This window comes from Adiantum capillus-veneris, chromosome 25 (genome assembly GCF_014529385.1).
Source record: "Adiantum capillus-veneris isolate H3 chromosome 25, ASM1452938v2, whole genome shotgun sequence".
Taxonomy (NCBI): domain Eukaryota; kingdom Viridiplantae; phylum Streptophyta; class Polypodiopsida; order Polypodiales; family Pteridaceae; genus Adiantum; species Adiantum capillus-veneris.
Genome location: NC_140955.1, coordinates 21325902 through 21345084, shown reverse-complemented (window position 1 = coordinate 21345084; position 19183 = coordinate 21325902). Strand labels below are relative to the sequence as shown.

At 46.6% G+C, this 19183-nt stretch overlaps 1 protein-coding gene across 4 annotated transcripts in view; it reads right to left on the bottom strand.

Annotated features, from left to right (window-relative positions):
- LOC147424550 (adenosine/AMP deaminase family protein) overlaps positions 1 to 19183 on the bottom strand; it is a 94841-nt gene that overhangs the window by 16772 nt on the left and 58886 nt on the right. For 3 of the 4 annotated variants that reach the window (XM_086500697.1, XM_086500696.1, XM_086500695.1), the window contains one exon: positions 15354 to 15420. In XM_086500697.1, coding sequence (XP_086356823.1) covers positions 15354 to 15420 — 67 coding nt within the window. Of the gene's footprint in view, positions 1 to 13539; positions 13781 to 13883; positions 14507 to 15353; positions 15421 to 19183 lie in introns of those variants that run through there. The other variant, XR_015186486.1, reaches the window with a different exon arrangement.

Sequence of the window (19183 nt, the reverse complement as noted above, 5' to 3'; positions counted from 1 at the left end):
GTTCGTGGTCGACATCGACAGGGGCCTCCGTGCCAGCCCGGCGCTCAGAGTGGTCCCCAGGCTCCTGCCCAGCAACAGGGGGTTTCCACAGGGAACCGATTTGACCCTCTTCAACAGGACGAGGTCCCTGCTCTCGCTTCCTCCTCAGCCTCACCCTCGACATCCCCCCCTCCTCCCTCCGAGTTCCTCCCCCCCCCCCCCCCCCGCTCCCTCACCTCTCTCCGCTCCAGTCCCACAGCCACCCCAAGGGGCAAGGCCTTCTTCAACTGCTAGGAGATCTCTTGGCAGCGCCTTTGCCACGAGTCGCTTGGGGAGAGAGAGACTGCGTTTCTTGCGGCCCCCTGTTATGGTACAGACGTCTCCCTTTGCAGCAGTCCCTCGAGGTCTGAGGAGCTTCGACATTCGGCGTCGATGAGATTTCTTTGTCTACGACTTTACACGGTTCCTCGGCGACTCCTCACCAGACCTTGAGGCAGCCTGGTTCAGGGTTCATGTTCTGTTGCTTGAAGCTAGGGGGATAGAGGCCTTGGACTCAGCGGTTGGCTTCTCTTTTCCCCTTTGCGGCAGGGACCAGACTGAGTGGACTATAGACTAAGTGTTGGAGTGGCTACAGACACAAGCCCTAGAGTTCTCTCATCACATGGGAGACCTAGGGGTTACAGACATGCTTCAGACTCTTTGGCCATTGGCCAAGTTTGTTGTGACTTCTCAGACGCAGCAGGATGTAGACACATTGTGGTTCACATTTTTGCTGATACGCAGTGCCCGCCTTGCTATGTACACATACATAAGGACTCCTGGACAGAGGAGGTTTCTTTATACACGGCTCGGTCTACTTGGGCTTGGGCTAGGCACTCTTTGCAGTCACGCTTATCTCGAAGACGCTCGGATGCGGATTACTCCCCATCCAAGCCAGCCTCGAAGACAACACATTAAGTTGTTGCCGTAGCATCTGTTCTCTCTCGCTCCCCATGAGGATCGTCTCATGGAACATACAAGGATTAGGTGGGCCCCAGCTTCGGCGTCAGAGGGACCGACTCCGTCAAGAGCTTCAGCGATGCCTTGTGGGAGGAGAGATTGACCTTCTTATGCTACAGGAGCCTCATCAATGTGAGAGCCGCATTAGACGTTGTGGTCACCTTTGGATGGACGATATGATACTTTTTGGCAGCTGCTTTTGGACCTGGAGGTATCCAGGGCGGGGTATGTATGACTATTGCGGCTTCTTTGCAGCAGGCCATTGTGGGCAGAGGGAGGGCTTAGTGGATTACTGTGCAAGTTCAGGGTTGTCTTGTGGGCTTCCTGAACAACTATGCGCCCAATGTGGCGAGTGCACGAGCAGAGTTTTGGTCACAGATTGTTGAGTCTCTGCCGCAGGCAGAGCAATGGTGCATAGGGGGTGACTTCAACATGTTGGAGGACCCTCTGATAGGATTAGTGGTAGCCATGCTACTATGCATGGAGTTGAGCTCGCAGCTTGGGAGAGGTTTTGTATGACTCTGAGGGTCTCGGATGTGTGGCAGCATTCTAGCTTTGTGAGGCCCCCAGACAGCCTGGCCTTCTCTCGTTCGGACCGCAAAGTGAGAGGAGTGAATCTATTGCGGATAGATCGCTTCTACACTAGTGACCACTTCTGTGACTTGGGTGGGACAGTTGGCATTCTCGCAGGGACTTCCTTTTCGAACCATGCACCAGTGATCCTCACAGTGACAGATAGGCAAAGGAGGGGGAGCACGATGCTACACATCCCTAAGAGGGTCTTGCTGGACTCTACGCTCAGAGAGCGAGTGGAGGCTCTTTGGACAAAGAGCTTAGACATGCAGGATTCTCCTACTGACAGAGTGGCTTCAGGACTTGCTCAGCTTAGTCGATTCTTTCTTCAAGAGTCTTTGGCTCGCCTGGCTGTTGCAGCGAGAGAGCAGGAGCAACGTCTCCGACGGGGAGTTGCTTCCTTGCAGAGAATGCACTAATAGCATCCAGACAGTCCTTCGTTGGAGGAGGAGCTACAGTAGGCTCGCCGGGAGCTTGTTCGCACAGAGGAGAGGCGCCATGAGTTTGCTTTCATCGACAGGCATCTCAGTGCACCCAGGTGGGTGACAGAGTGACAGGTGCTTTCTTTGAGGCAGTGGGACCTCGGCATACGCATGCCAAGGTCAATCAGTTGAGGAGGCCAGACGGGTCAGTTGCTTCAGAGCCAGAGGACATACGTGCAGTTTCTACTGACTTTTACCGTGATTTATTGTCTGTAGAGCCTCAGTCAGAGCGTCAGGCTACATGCAGAGAGCAGGTGTGGGCACAGATACCTTGTCTTGTGACTGAGGAGATGCATCAGAGGCTTGAGCTGCCTCTTCAGCTACAGGAGTTGCACACGGCTGTTAGTGCACTGGTAGCTGTCCAAGTGAGGATGGCTTGACCCACAGTTTTTTCTTGGAGTACTGGGACTTGCTTGGCCCAGATCTCTGTAGTGCTTTTCAGTACATTCGAGATGCCTGACAGCATGAGTGAGGAGTGAGGGCCTCATCTACCTCATTCCCAAGGAGGGTGGCTCCTTGGATAAGATTCGACAGTGACGCCCCATCGCCATCCTCAACTCAACCTACAAAATTCTTGCCAAGGCTCTGAGTTTGAGGATTCAGCCACTTCTAAAGAGCATTATACATGGGACTCAGACGGGTTTTGTAAAGGAGCATAGTATCCTCGACAACATCTTTACTTTTTGGGAGGCTTTTGCCCTAGCGTGGCTCCGTGGTGAGGATCTGGTGATTCTTCTTCTTGATTTTGAGAAGGCATACGACAAAGTTGACGGGGACTTTCTGGAGGGCACTCTACGCAAGATCTGCTTCTCAGATGCTTGGATCAGAGGGATATAGCTTTGTACAGACAGGCACACAATCAGGTACTTTTGTCAAGAGGTAGAGGTGATCGCTTCAGCTCAGACGTTCGGTTGGACAGGGCTGCTCTCTTGCCCCCTTCCTCTTCCTGTTCTATGCTGAGGCGATGAGCAGGTTTTTGGTGTCGCAGCAGGTTGATTACGTGGCTTAGCACTTCCTATTCTCGAGGAGATGAGCTACTGGACGTTGAGTTTGCAGACGACTCAGCCTTGTACTTGGATGGCCAGGAGGCCAACCTTCACAGGTGTGAGCAAGCTTTGGAGACTTTCTGTTCTGCATCTGGCGCATTGATCAACTGGAGGAAGACAGTGGCTTTCTCGGTTGGTAGTGCTCCTATGCCCGTGTCACGTTACACATCCAACCCTATGTGTCCGTGGACAAGCTACTTTATAACAAGGGTTCCGTCAATCCAAACAGTCTAGATTAGCAAGTGTTCTGACACTTTTGTGAGTTTGTTCGCAGACCGTGCATGCCCAGGCACTTAGTGTAGATGCATATCCTCTGGTTGCACACAGCATGATCATAAGCATTCCCATCAGAATCCATCGGAATCCTTCAGGGGAATTTTTATGTGTATTTGACCTATTTTCCCTATTTTTCACTTATTTTAAGTGACTTTTGTTGGAAAGTAGGTAGGGCAAATTGAGTAAGTTTGTATATAAGCAAACCTATGCTAGCACTAATTGGCAGAAGAGCAAGGAGAACACAAGCCACAGGCAACAGGTTCCCCCTCTCTCTCAACAAGGTTTCCACCCTTGGGCGATTTCCTCCAAGCGAGCGATCCCCCATCTTCTAGCATTTTCATCAACAGGTCTTCATCGCCAGGAGACCACAGTACCTAGCGTTTTCAGCAGGCATCATCGCCAAGACTCCTACCCCCTGGCGTTTTCCATCCATAGCATCATCGCCACAATTTCCCCCCTTTGCTGGCGTTTTTCAGCAGGCAGTTACCACCTCTTTACCTAGCAATTTCAGCAATGCGCAGCAGCAGCAAATCAGCGAATAAAGCATCAAGAATTCAGCCATTCCGGATCAGCCAAACCAGCGTTTTTTGGGAGTCCTTTCACGGTTGCAAATCAGCGTTTTTATGAGCAGCAAAACAGCGTTTTCAGCAGCAGATTTCAGCCCCTGGACAGCAGAACAAGTGCATCCGTTTTCAGCCCTTGAATCGGTCTCGTCATTCCCGTCGTCGACTCCGACCTAGCCTAGACTTGCATCAGTCACATGCATCCACTTTGTACCAGTTTGTGCAATCATTAGTAGACCACTCTCGCCAATGACAGTGGGGCCTTCGGAGGAGGGTTTTACAACGGCTCTGGTGTCGTATTCTCTTCTCTCTCTATCTCGATGTCACACACTTTCACTTTGTTAGTGGTCATTGCACTCTCTCATTAAGAACGGAAGGCTCTCTCTTCCCTAAGAACAAAAGGAACCTTGAGCACATTACAGAGCACTCATCTTGAGAAAAGTACAACATTTATTTCGTTGCACCTTACATTGGCATCAGAGCTTTGGAAGTGTTGTGTATCACTCAAGGAAAGAACCACAAGAAATCACAAGAATTTTTTTGCTTGTTGAGGTCACACGAACCCAAGTTGGCTTGGACGTGTCGATTCCTAATCGTGTTTTTGAAGAGTTTGAAGAGTGACAGGAATCCCAGGAAAGAAGGGCTTGTCCAGCCTCCCCTTGTGCCTCTTTTCACTCATTGAGAGCGGACCGTGCACTTAGCGGCCGGCCAATCGACGTGAGGTGGGAAAACGCAACCTTGGTGTGAGCGCAAGGCCGCCAAGGGGTGCCTGCGGAAAAGAGCAGAACTCGGGTGAAGAGAAGATCCTTCTCTAACACAGATTACAAGCAAGAGAAGAACCTCAAGAATCTCAAGACCTCAAGACCCTCAAGAACCCAAGACCCGCAAGAACCCAAGTTCCTCGTGAACTTAAGAACCAAAGATCATAGTGCATGGTCATCACCCGAAGCAGAAAGGATACTTCGCATACACATGATGAGCATGAGAGAGACGACGAAGAATTTTTCCCACCATTAGGTTTTTCCGACCCTCCCCCTTCTCCTTCTACGCCACGAGTTGTACCAAATCTTATGGAGACGATGGTCAAGTCAATGTTAGACATGATGGCACGACAAGAAGCGACTCGCATTGACAGGGAATGCGAGCACGATGAACGCAAAGAAAGAAAAGCAGACAGAAAAGCGGCTATGGAGCGGGAGCGCAAGCAAATGCACTAGGAAGCCGAAGCAAGACGAGCGGCCTTCGAGGCCGATCGAGAGGTTCAAAGACACCTCCGCACTCAAGAATTGGTTCGACAAGTTTTGGCCTCCAATCTGAACCAGCCAAAGATGTTGGTAGTTCCTCAAGTGGCACAAGCCGGGATACAGACTCCAACAACCCAGTCACAGAGAAGTTGACTTTCATTAAGTATGATGGTAAGATGGATGCTCCGGTTATTCATTCTTGGTTGCATCAATTTAATGCTTATTTTGCGACAACTAAGAAGACAGGGAATAGCAAGGTTTTGACTGCAGCTATGTATCTTGCCGGTGATGCCATCAATTGGTACCATGCATGACGAGAGGCACAGTTAGCCGCGCACCTAGAGGAAGCCGACGAATTCACGCCCCTTTCCTTCAATTGAGCTGATTTCCAAGACAAGCTCAAGGCACGGTTTATGCCACCTCAATACCTCGCACGATTGAAGGACGATTGGCGCGCTCTCAAGCAAAATGGTATGCCGGTTATGTCTTTCTCTAATCGTGTTTTGCAGCTCGGCACTCAATAACGCAAATCGGATGTGGAGCGCAAGGAGGCATTCCTTTATGGATTGGACGAGTATATCAACTATGATGTGGAGGTACTTGATCCAATCGATCTCAACAAGGCGGTAGCAATTGTTCTCGCCGAAGAGATGAAGCACAACAAGGGAAAGCCCAAGGAAAATAAGACTTCTGAAGGAACCCCTCAGAATTCACAAAACACGCAGAATGGTAAGAATGGTAACTCTTCTAGCCCATCTTCCTCTAATTCTTCGGAAAAGAACACTAAAAAGGGTAAAGCTAAAACACCTGCAAAACTTAAGCTAACCCCAGATGAAAAAGTTGCACAAGGAATAATAGGAGGATACATCACGGCTGAAGAACAAGTGATTTATGCTAAGGAAGGTAGATGTTATCAATGTCACGTCAAGGGTCACATTAAGAAGGCTTGTCCTAAGACAGCCCCACCTAAGGAAGCAAAGGCACCCACAGCAACCACAAGCACTTTAATGAACCAAGCTGAATCTTCTCATGTCTCTGAAACACACATTGATGAGTCTCTCATGAAGTGTTATGGTCATGTAAAGAGTCAACGTTTTATCATATTGTTTGATCCAGGCAGTATGCATGACGTGATTAGTGCCTCTCTTTTTGAGAGAGCCCGCCTAGAGGTTAGTCAAAAATCTCCTCTCGAGCTTTCTGGCTTCGCTCTTGGTATGGACTCTCTCATCACGAAAGAGTGCCTTGACGTGATGTTTACCGTTCAACAAGCTGCTTTCCGTAGGATAGTTCTTGTGTCTCCTCTCTCAGGATGTGATATGCTTTTGGGCATAAGATGGTTTCGTGAGCATAACCCTCTCATTGATTGGGATGCTAATACTCTCACATTAAATGCCAAAACTGACTCCTCCCTCATCATTCGTGTTGAGAAGGGCTTGCATTCTTTGCCTCTCATCTCTCATGTGGAGGTAAAGCGTGAATTACGACGAGGAGCACAAGCGGCATTCATCTATGTTGCTCCAGTTTCTTAGAGCATTCAGGCTCGAGCTAAGTATTCAGAGTTGTTTACCAATTTTAAGCATCTCTTTTTGCACGATGATCTTCCACCCCGTCTCCCATCCGAGCGACCGGAGGACCATCGCATAGAGCTTATGGAGGGGGCACAGCCTGTCAGAAAGGCTCCCTACCGTTTGAACAAGACACAGGAGAAAGAGTTAGAGCGACAACTCACGGAGTTGGTGGCTAAAGGATTCATACGTCGTAGTGTAAGTCCTTTTGCTGCCCCTATTTTTTTTGTTCGCAAGAAGGATGGTTTGTCTTGTTTGTGTGTTGATAACACGGCATTGAACAAGATGACCGTCAAGAACAAGTTCCTGATGCCTTGCATTGAGTATATCTTAGATAGACTCAATGGGGCAAAGGTTTTCAGCAAGGTCGATCTCAAGAGTGGATACCATCAGGTACGGGTATTCAAAGGCGAATCTTCAAGACCGAGCGAGGGCAATGGGAGTATATTGCTATGCCTTTTGGATTGACAGGTGTCGTGGGTACATTTGATCGTCTCATGGTAGGTCGTTTCGGCGATATGGTCGGTGTATGTGTGTTTATCTTTTTGGATAGTCTCATTTTCTCTGCATCGTGGGAACAACATGAAAGGGATGTCGAAAGGGTACTAACCCGTTTAAATGAGTGTCAGTTGTACATTGCAGCTAAGAAGTCTGAATTTTTCTTACTAAAGTCACTTATCTGGGTTATATCATTTCTGCAGAAGGCGTCAAGCTAGATCCCGCGAAGGTGGCACACGTTCGTAATTGGCATTTGCCCAAAACTGCATATGATATGCGTTCTTTTCTTGGTTTATGTCAAGCATATAGTTCACACATAGAGAATTTTGCACGCATTGCTGCACCTATGACTGATGTTCTGAAAGGGGTAAAGACTCGCCGTCAGCACGTAGACTTGCTCGAAGCAGCCATCGAGGCTTTCGCAACTCTCAAGGTTGCGGTGACACAAGCACTGTGTCTTATCCTTGCCTCTTGGAATTATCCCTTTGAGGTATGAACGGATGCGAGCAATGTCGCGATAGGCGCTGTGCTTCAACAGCATGGTCGTCCTATAGCTTCCCTTGGCCGGAAGCTCAATAGTGCGAAAAAGAATTATTCAGTTTATAATAAAGAACTTTTGTCTGTCATTCACTCTCTTAAGCATTGGAAGCATTTTCTTTATGGTAGAGAGTTTACAATTCGCACAGATCATCAAGCCCTCAAGTGGCTCCAGTCTATCCCTAGTGCACATTGGAATGATCGCCAGGCACGGTGGTCACAATTTTTTGAGCAATTTGGAGGTTTGATTGAGTATGTGCCTGGAAAAGCTAACCCAATGCAAATGCGTTGAGTCGCAAAGGACAGATTTTGGCTCTTGATTCAAGATCCACTTTTTCTATTCAGGGTGTGTCTTTCGACAGCATGAAGAATCACTATGCGGATTCCGAGTTTGGTAAGCATTGGTTGCAAGCTCTTGCTTCCTAAGGGCCAAGCAACTATCTCATTAATGATGGTTTGTTGTATTTTCGTCAACCTTAATGTGTGTTTCCCTCTCTCAGGTCAACCATATTGCATGATGCACATGATTCTCTCACGGGTGGGCACAAGGGAATGAACACCACTTTGGAAAAAATAGAAAGATTCTTTTATTGGCCTAAAATGCAAAAGGATGTGTTTCATTATGTCACACAGTGCACTATATATCAAAAGGTAAAAGCTCCTCGGGGTAAGCAGCAAGGCCTCTTGCTTCCGCTGCCTATTCCCGACGGACCTTTTCAAGATATTTCCATGGATTTTGTGACTAACCTTCCACCAAGTTTGCATTCAAGGAACACTCAATGTTTGACAATTGTCGATCGTTTCAGCAAGTTTTGCATGTTGATTCCTTGTAAAGCCACAGTTACTGCACAAGATGTAGCACTGTTTTAGCATTGGTACCCCCTCTGTGGTTTGCCAAAATCAATTGTTTTAGATAGGGATGTTATGTTCACGTCCAATTTTTGGCGCGCACTCTTTGAAAATTTTGGCACTAAATTAAATTTTTCATCAACTTTCCATCCACAGTCAGATGGTCAGACAGAGATTTACAATCAATTGGCTTTTGATGTTTTAAAGTCATATGTACATGATCAGTAGTCTCAGTGGGAGCTCTATCTCCCATTGGTTCAGGCTATTTTGAATGACTCCTTCTCTTCTACCATTGGTCGAACTCCGTATGAGGCAGCTTTTGGCCGTCCGTTCCAGTCACTTTTGACTCGCTCGGTCAGTCGAATGCCTAATGTCAATGCTGAAAGTCGGTCATTGGATGAGATTTCTGAGAGTGTGAAGCTTCGGCTAAGCAAGGCTCAGGAATCTTATTCACGGCAAACTAATAAGCATCGTCAGGATGTTTCGATCAAGGAAGGGGAATGGGTGTATTTAAGAATCATGAAGCAACGTCTTAAGCAAATTGGAAAGCAGTGTTCATGGAGTCACTATAAAGATAAATGAGGTTTCAATGAAATTGCAGTTGCCTAACTCATCGTCAATGCACAACGTTTTCCATGTTTCTTGGTTGAAAGTGTTTCACAGAACACCTATAAAGGACATTTCGAAAGAAGAAGAACCGGCGATCATTGATGAAGCTGAAGTCATGGAGCCGGAGTAAGTGTTGTTGCATCGGCTTCCACATGGTTCGAAGAAGCAAGTAAGACAATACTCCTTGAAGTTCAAGGATCGAGGAACCCACGAAGCGGTGTGGGTCGACGAAGAGTTTTTCAAGGATTATCCAAAGTTGTTGGCAGACTACAAGGAAGCCATGCAGCTCGGTACCAGTACCTCACTTTAAAAAGGAGGGGATCTCATGTGACACATCCAACCCTTCTGTTCGTGGACAAGCTACTTTATAACAAGGGTTCCGTCGATCCAATCAGTCTAGATTAGCAAGTGTTCTGGCACTTTTGTGAGTCTGTTTGCAGACCGTGCATGCCCAGGCACTTAGTGTAGATGCATATCCTCTGGTTGCACACAGCATGATCATAAGCATTCCCATCAGAATCTATCGGAATCCTTCAGCGGAATTTTCCAGTGTATCTGACCTATTTTCCCTATTTTTGACATTTTTCACTTATTATTTTAAGTGACTTTTGTTGGAAAGTAGGTAGGGCAAATTGAGTAAGTTTGTATATAAGCAAACCTAGGCTATCACTAATTGGCAGAAGAGCAAGGAGAGCACAGACCACAGGCAACAGGTTCCCCCTCTCTCTCATAAAGATTTCCACCCTTGGGCGATTTCCTCCAAGCGAGCGACCCCCCATCTTCTAGCGTTTTCATCAGCGGGTCTTCATCACCAGGAGACTACAATACCTAGCGTTTTCAGCAGGCATCATCGCCAAGACTCCTACCCCTTGGCGTTTTCCATCCATAGCATCATCACCACAATTTCCCCCCTTTGCTGGCGTTTTTCAGCATGCAGTTACCACCTCTTTACCTAGAAATTTCAGCAGTGCACAGCAGCAGCAAATCAGAGACTAAAGCATCAAGAATTCAGCCATTCCGGATCAGCCAAACCAGCGTTTTTATGGAGTACTCTCATGGCTGCAAATCAGCATTTTTATGAGCCGCAAAACAGCGTTTTCAACAGCAGATTTCAGCCCCTGGCGTTGGACAGCAGAACAAGTGCATCCGTTTTCAGCCCTTGAATCGGTCTCGTCATCCCCGTCGTCGACATCGACCTAGCCTAGACTTGCATCAGAGAGGCCACTTGGTTGGTAGTCGGCGTCATGTTTCCTGGGGTCCCATGGCAGAGGGTCCTGCACGATCCCTAGGTGATTTTCGGGCTTGTCTGAGGAGCTTCAGGGCTTTCAGCTACAGAGCATGAGAGGGGTGCAGAGCATGTGTCAAAACATCTCAGAGGCAGTACCAACTGAGTGGCTCACACCTCTCGAGTCAGCCGCGCCCAGATGGATGGGAGCCTTCACGCGACTGGAGGTTCTCATCTAAGTTCGGGCTTGCTCAAAGACTGTAGCCTCCCTATTTTTCGAGATACAAGTGAGGGACGGTTGCAACGAGTTGCAGTAGAGGCCCCGCAAGTTGCAGAGTGCTGTTTTCAAAGGATCCGAGTTGTGGGCCTCTGTGGGAGGACCTGTGTCATCGATCCTGACCCAGCAGCTCTAAAGACTGGACACTAGAGACTGTGGGCTTGGGAGAGTTGTCCACTGGCACGAGTACAGTGGGATCCTTGAGAGTGGCTTTGGAGGGACCCTTTCTCCTCTGCAGACCACCCAAGTGTCCCTTTCTTTCATTACATTGTTCGCCTGGGACGTCACATACTGGCAGCACAGAGAGAGGCTCGTCCTACTACAACACGTCACTGGCAAGAGGAGGGTCTCACAGCTGAGTTCTTGGCAGTTTTATGGGAGAGGTTGTGGGACTCCTGACAGCCGAGACGAGTCACTTTGTTCCAATGGCTGGTTGCACACAGAGCTACAGCACTTGGGAGTTGGCTCGTACATAGCGGTCTCTCGGCCGCATGTGCAGCTTGTGACCATCTTGTGGAGAGTCAGTGTCACTGTCTTTGGGACTGTCCTTTGGCACAGCAAGTGTGGCTTCATGTTCTTCGACTCATAACAGCTCTTTCCAGAGCTCGGCAGTACACTTGGGGGGGAGCTGCTTGGTCCACTCTCACGGGCCCGGCACTTCAATTTATACTATCTTCCACCAGCAGGATGATAGTGATGCAAGGGGGTCTACCTACACTCCAGCCTGCCACAGAGCTTACTCCACAGGAGTGGTGCAATGAGAGAGAGGAGTGTTGGGAGCTCTTCAATGGTCTGACACTCTGGTTCATCTGGTGGACCCGCTGATTCCGCATCTTCGAGGCTCGCCTTGTACCACCAGCAGAGACTGTTCGGGATCTGTGGCTAAAGCTGATCCATACTCTCAGAGGACAGCTTGAGAGACTCCAGGGCAGCTCTGACAACATGTGGGAGCGCAGAAAGGCTTTCCTTCGACTCTGGCATCCTGGGCCTTTCTTCACCATGGTCCACAGTGTACTCAGATGGCACTACCGTCCACCTGTGTGGCTTTTCCCTCCTCCCATCTCTTGATTTAGCCTCATTGTACATATGCTGTTTTTTCATTGGGAGAGTCTCCCCATCATGATTGTTGTAGCCCTCTCTTGTAGAGGTGGTTGTAGCCCTATGGGTAGTTTCATTAACTAATAGAAGGATCTTTTTCTCGGGAGGAGAGAGTCTATCTCCCGCTATCTAGTTCCCTTCATACTTAAATCATTCCTACAATGAACACGAGAGAAACGCACAAAATGCACACACACACACACACTTGCTGTAATTTTTTCTGTACATAACCTGAAATTCTTATATGTGCACATTCTAATGCCGAAATGGAGGCCTTTTTCGCAATGGAATTGCACCAAACTTCGTGTATGCGTAGGATAAGTAGAGAAGACTGAAATTCTATCAGAGCTCTGCTGAAAATCGCCCTAATTGAGATTATTAGGGGTTGAAAACAAATAAATTACAACCACTACGTTCTAGGAAGAGAGCGTCTGCTGCAACTTCTCGCGACAAAACTTCTCAAGAAGGTGGCTATGGCTGTGAGAGCCCTTGTTCTAAACAGTGGGAGCTCAGAGCTACCACATATGTCACAAGGGGCTGCTCTCAAGCTCTAATGGAGAGCTCCACCGTGTGGAGCACGCTCACATTAGGAGGCGTAGGGGCACTGCCAACATCCCAAAAAGGAGGGGTGCTGCTCAGAAATAGACAGGAGGGAGAGAAGGCAACGCTAGGAGATGAGGGAGCATGAGAGAGAGAGAGAGAGAGAGAGAGAGAGCTTCCATGATTAAGTGTGCCAAGTGTGCCCACTTACTTTTAAAACTTTAAAACCCTTCAACTTTTAAGAACTTTTAAGTTTTAAAAGTTCCCAAGTCACTTAAACAATGTGCAACTAACTCACAAATGTTAACATTAATTCTTCCCATGAGAACATCAAAGGTTTCCCGACACAATGCCACACCGGCACTTTACCTGTTTACACTTGTCCGGCCATTTGCCACGACACAAATAGTTAAATTTAATTTAGCTTGCTTATCCTAAGGCACTACACTAGAATTCTCATCTTTGTTTCATCCACAACAGACAGACAATCAGTAGAGGCAAATTCTATTGTCTTGGATCTACTCAAATGCTATGTGTCAGAGCACAAGGAAACTTGGGAACACTATCTACCATTGGTTTGATATGCTTATAATACCATTGTGCATACATCAACAGGCAAGGCGCCATTTGAGATAGTGGAAGAAGGAAAAAGGCCCACCCATTTTGTAGATTAAGGACAAGATATGTGAGGCAGACAAGTAGGTGCAAGATATGGATGAAGCATACATGAAGATAAAAAAAGCTGTGGAGAAGACTCAAGCTAAGGAAAAAAAAAGTTGTCGATTGTTACGGTCGTGAACTTGTATGTTCACTTGGTGATCGGATACTTTTGCACTTTGAAAAGTCAATTTCCAAAGCTCATTATGCGATATTATGGTCCTTTTCACATTTTAGAAAAGACCAACAATGTAACTTACAAGTTGAAGCTACGAAAAGATAGGAAAATACATAATGCTTTTCATGTCAGCCTTCTAAGGCCCTTTTCTGGTGATGTGCCAGAGAATATGGTTCTAGAGGAACACCCAAAGTTGAAGAATTGGATGAAATTATTGTTCCTAAACACATTATGGCACATAAAAAAAGGAAATTCAAAGAGAGTTGCAAGACGTTACTTGATGAAGTTTAAGAACTACTCTCCAATGGATGCAAAATGGGTGAGAGAGGCCCAATTGGTAGATTCACCTGAGTTACTGCAATTGCCCCTTGAAGCTTTCCAGTTGGAACCCACAATGAAACTCAATGGTACAATGTTAGAGCATGGTTCAAGATGCTCAAAGGAGTAGATAAAGAAATTGTTATCTACTCTTTTCCATAAAGAATTCGAGAGCAAAAGTTTATACTTGAGAGTACACCAAAAGACTCTTCTGTTTGATATACATGTGGTAAACAAGTTGGTGGGATTTTAAATCGTCCACCAGAACTGCATTTTCGAAAGCACGTATATGTTAGATTCCCATCATAGAGTATAGATGATATCAAGTGATGTTAACATGTATTATTAACGTACAAGCGAGGTTGCTTACAGTATTTCAAGGGACAGGCAGGCTGATTGTGGGGGGGTTGGGGGGGGAGGGAGGTTGGCCAATGCTGATTGTCCTGGTTTGTGCTGCTCCGACTATGGACTACGATGGGCAATTTCTGGCTGAGCATTTTCAGCACCATTCCCTCCACTTTTGGGAACATCATCAGCAATTTGCTGCTGACCGTTGGGTATATACTGCTGTCTAAAAGGTACATCTTCTTAGAAAACAACTCTCCTGATTTCTTGAGTCTTTTGAGGTTGTTTGTGCATGCAATCCCGCCGGAAAATTACATCATGGCTGCAGACAATTCTCCTCTTTTCGGGATCCCTTAATCTTTACCGCATTTCACCATCGTCACCATAAACTAGGAGTACACACTTACAGGACTTTGGCTCCAACTTGTTGCGGTCTTCCTTACACATGTGCACAAAAGCTTCGCAACCAAACACTCTTAAATGAGCGTATGAAGGTGGCTTGCCCGACCACGCTTCGTGGGGAACTCCCTTACCCAAAGACCCTTGTGGTGGCCAATTAACTTTGATGTTGGATCCTCACGGTTACCTTGCGAGGCATACATGCCAACAGCGAGTATTCTCTGCTGAGTTGCTAAATAATTGCTTTGTCTGTGGTAGAAAAGCACACTTTGTCATTTGATGCACCCGTAAAAGGGTGTAAAAACAGCAAAACCAAGCAACAGTAAATAACGATCAAAAAATGCAAATTGGGACTTGCACAACATCTATGAGTGCAAAGCTTAGATTACATGCTAAGGAGCAGACACGAGAGAAAAACAAGAGGAGATGCAGGTGTGAAACAACTCCTCTAGATTTCCCTTCACGTCGGCTATTTCTATTGCAAATACTTCTCATTCCACATACACGACTACCGTGCCTCGATACCGTGCTTGTTGAGGGGGATGGATGAGCCTCTCATTCCACATATTCATCTAGCATGCCTCCGTAGTGATGGGGCTAGTAGAGGGGATGAGCTCTCTGTACGAAGGCATGCTAGAAGAAATGAGCTCTCTTGTGAGCAACAATCCACCTCTATGGCCAAATAATGTAAAAATTTTGAGCAAGGAGATTCAACAGACTGAATTTCAAGCATGGAGATTCAACAGATTGAATTTCAAGCATTTGTCCCTTTAATTGTTTCTATAGTTTTACTTAGGCTTACTCTCTAATTATAATCAGCATATTTTTTAGCTGTACTTTGGGGTCTAAGCCCTAAAGATGTTCACTAATGGAAGATGGAAAGAGAGAGGTGGGGGGGGGGGGGGGGGGGGGGATGCACTAGTGTTATGGCGTGGGTGTGTACCAATGCTTGATATCTGAGTTTCTAGAATCCCCTTAAATGATTCTTGTGACCACTACATGAATCATACCTGAGAATTCCTAAACACCTGCCGGTCAAGTATCACTCAGTAGAGGTAGAAAACTGAAGAAGCTGAATAAACAGCTAAGAACTTACCAAAATGGTGATCTTGCAATACAGGCACAGTCTCTGTTCGCATGTTTGAAGTGAGACAAACTTCAACCTGAACAAATTTATGGAGAAGAGAATCAGTTAGCTCATAACAATGCTCCTTGTAATTGTAACAAAAAATAATCATGTCATACCATCAACCATAAAAACTAAATTTGGAATTTTTATGGTAATTGGAAGACAAAGTTATATACTAGCAGCTCATCCCACTCAACCTGTGAGTTGGTACTGCATATCTCATTCAAAAAAAATCCAACCACATTCCTTTATTTTTTCTTGACTACAAAGAAGGTAAAATCACAATCCATCACTGTATGTGACCTGGAAAGGGCTGATTGTCCTTATTTATTATTACAACTCTTTAAGTTCAAGCAAATTCCCTTGGAAAAGGCCATTTTTCCACACAAGAACTCCCCCCTCTGGCTAGTCCTCAAAACAAACAAATTGGCTATCATACTCCGAAGCACCGTAAAAACCTTCAAGATGGAAAACGCAGGAGAGGTCACCACGTGTACCTCGAGTTTTGCTAAGCTTGCTACTTTGTCTCCATATCCTACCTGTGGTTTTGGTGCCCTAGTCCCCCGCCTTCATTCAAGATGACTCTTCACCCAATGAAAGTCACGGTGCATTTGCACCCTGTCACAAAGTGCTAGCGTGTCAAGCCACTGAAGAATGGAGCCAACCTGCAAATCCCGGCCAGGGGCCTAAACAAGCAGCAGAAGCAGCACAAGAAGTTTTACCAACTTGCAAAGTCTTACCTAGAGGCCTATTTTAAAAGAAGAGTTCCCACCAACTTATGGGACCCCATCCGATGGGGCCCAAGTGACTAAAGGAATTAAAATAAAGCACCTAGACGACTAGCGTGGAGAACTGATGACGAGGCAACAACTGTACGAACAGCCCGCAAAACGCGCTGACATGCTGACATGGCACCTGTGCGAATTTCCGCATTTTACGCTAATAACAAAGCAGCCGTACGGGGTTCCGCAAAATGCGCTGGTAGCTTTTGGACCAGAAGCTTTTAGAACTTGAAGTTTTTCATGTAACTGCTTTTGAGAGGCCAAGGGCCTTTAAATATGAGCCAAGGGCTCCTTCTCTGGTATGCTTGTGTGTGAAGGTGCAGAGGATGAAGTATCAGTGTTTTACTAGGGTGGAACTCCGTGTTACGTAAAAGCGGTGTGCCTCACCGTGCTTTGCCCGTGACCGCCCGCCAATGTCCGACCGCCCACATTTATCTCCTTATTCTTTATACATACAAAGAATAAGGAGCTCTCACTCATTCTCACATTGTGCTCATCCAGTGAGATTTGGGAGCTCCACCCACATCCTCTGTACTCTCTCTCTCCCCCCTTCTCACTCTACGCACACGCACCGCATTCGCGCACTCACAATTGGTATCAGAGCTTTGGCGACGCGTGCGACGGTTTTCAATGAGACAGAAGCGACGAAGCTCGGCTATGGCGGCTTGAGCTCGGCGGAAGTGGATACAGCTCGACAGTGTCAGATCTCAGCTTAGGCATGTATATTCAGCTTGTATAGAGCTTGTGTAGCAAGCCATTGCTGAATTTTGCAGAAAAAGAGCAAGAACAAGAAATGTTGCAGCTCGTTTTTGCCATTTTTGACTCCCGAAACACTGTTTTTTGCATATCTCCGTCATAGGGAGTCGGATGGATATGATCCAAGAGTCTAGGTTGGGTTTTGGCACATTCCGGACGCGATGGTGATGTCTGTTTTCTGAAATTCTGCTATGAATTACAGCACGTGCAACAACAGCAAATTTATGCTGCGTTTTTGGGTCAAAACGGAGGTTTTTGGCATATCTCTCACACCCGGACTCGGATACATGTGATCAAGGAGTCTACCCTCAGGTTTTGACACGTTCCAGACACGCTGGTCATATCAGAATTTTGAAATTCTGAGCGCTGAATTTTTCGTGGCAGCCTGTCAACAATAGCGACATATCGAGGTTTTGCAGTTTGATTCCTATAGTGTAGAGAGTGATGCGGTTTGCATCTTTGGCCAAGTTTATGCTTCCAGAGATTGCAGATTGTGAAGTTGTTTTATACATATGTGAGCATCGAGGTCGAGGCGATTGATCATGCTTTTAAGCACTGTGTAGTGGTCGAGTCACCTCCCACTTTGTTTGCCATAGTTTTGGCATGGATATGGAGACGCTTCAGGTTAGAGGCGGTCCTCGCTCACGATCGCAACGACTGACATGTTGGCACTGTGGCCACGATGGGCATATTAGGCGTCGTTGCTTCAGACGTATGAGGCAGCGGAAGAGGCAGATGCATGGTGCTATACTATGAGGACAGATGCTAGAGAGTATGCATGTGACAGGCATGTCACTTTTGAGTCTAGCTTGCCTTCAGACTACTTTGTGTCTTGGGATAGCACATTATCTTCGCGTTTTCTACTAGACGAGCATGCAGTTTTTCACGTGACGCCACATCGTGATTTGTTTTGCTCTTTCTCTAGTGGGAGAGTTGGTTGTGTGCATTTCGCTGATGGTTTAGCATATGACATAGAGGGTGCTCGAGATGTATGCATGTCTTTACCTAGCAGTACATTGCTTACACTACGAGATGTACGTCAGGTTGTGCATTTGTCTTGTGGTGACGTTCACGCAGACAGTGGTATCTCTGGCGTGCACAGCTTGGTCAGTCATCAGTTGAGGTGACATCATTTGAGCCAGAGACCGATGCATTGTTCTATGATGCATCTAATACGTTTGAGGGCGACAATGTCCTTCAGACAGCTGTGTGTGATTGCAGTGGTGCTGATTTTTCGGTTTTGCAGTCATTCTCAACAGATATGCCTTTGCCAGACGATACTGACATGGTGATGCATAGTCAAGTGGTTCCTGATGAGGCTGCATATGGCACTAAAGTTGCTGACAGGAATAGGTTGGCATACATAGTGTATGTTTCGTCGGCTTTCGGGTCTCTCATGTCTGACCGTTTAGTCTCAAGACCTGATCTTGCTTATGCGGTTGGTGCATTTGCAGTGGGAGTTGTCAGTCGTGCGATGACTAACACTAGCATTGTGCATTGTGGAGCCATGCAAGTCGTCACTCGATACCTACATCAGGAGTGTCATCATAGCTCTAGCCCTAGAGGCATGCATGTTGCATCTACACTAGAGCGGTTATAGAGTGAACCTATGGGCATAGGTTGAGAGCCGTCTTCTCTCACCTCTTGTATATTCTAATTGTAGGCTAGTCTTCTCACCACTTATCGGCACACAGCCTTTAGTGGGAAAATGTGTCCATGCAACAATTGATGGGACATGCAAAGCAAGGGTTTGCAATGCATTGGGGCACCCTTACATACCCCACCGATAGATTAGTCACAATTGAGACCAAACAAGATACGAACAACGGTAACAAAAGGGAGGGAAAGCAAGAGGCAGTTCTAGTGGCACCCGGACGGGATGTTGCAATTACACTTGTCATAGACAAACTTCAGTTGCATTGTCAGGAATATTTGGGACACAAGAACTTCTATATCATGCCTTTGGAGGGGTGTGATGTCCTTTTAGGAATCCCTTGGTTCCACAAGAACAATGTGGTGCTCGACTACAGGGCGAGAAAAGCAACTTTGAAGAATGAAAAGGGTAGAGAGAGAGTACTTTATGTAAAATTGAAGGGGGGCTCAATCTTACTTGTATCGGCTTTGGCTATTTCGAGATTAATGAAATCCAATCTGTTTGTCTACTCGATCTTCTTAAATGAGTAGATGACAAGAAAATGTCAAATTTGTCAAACCTTGAGAAGGAACGAAATGAATTTTTGCAAGCTCAGGCTGACTGTT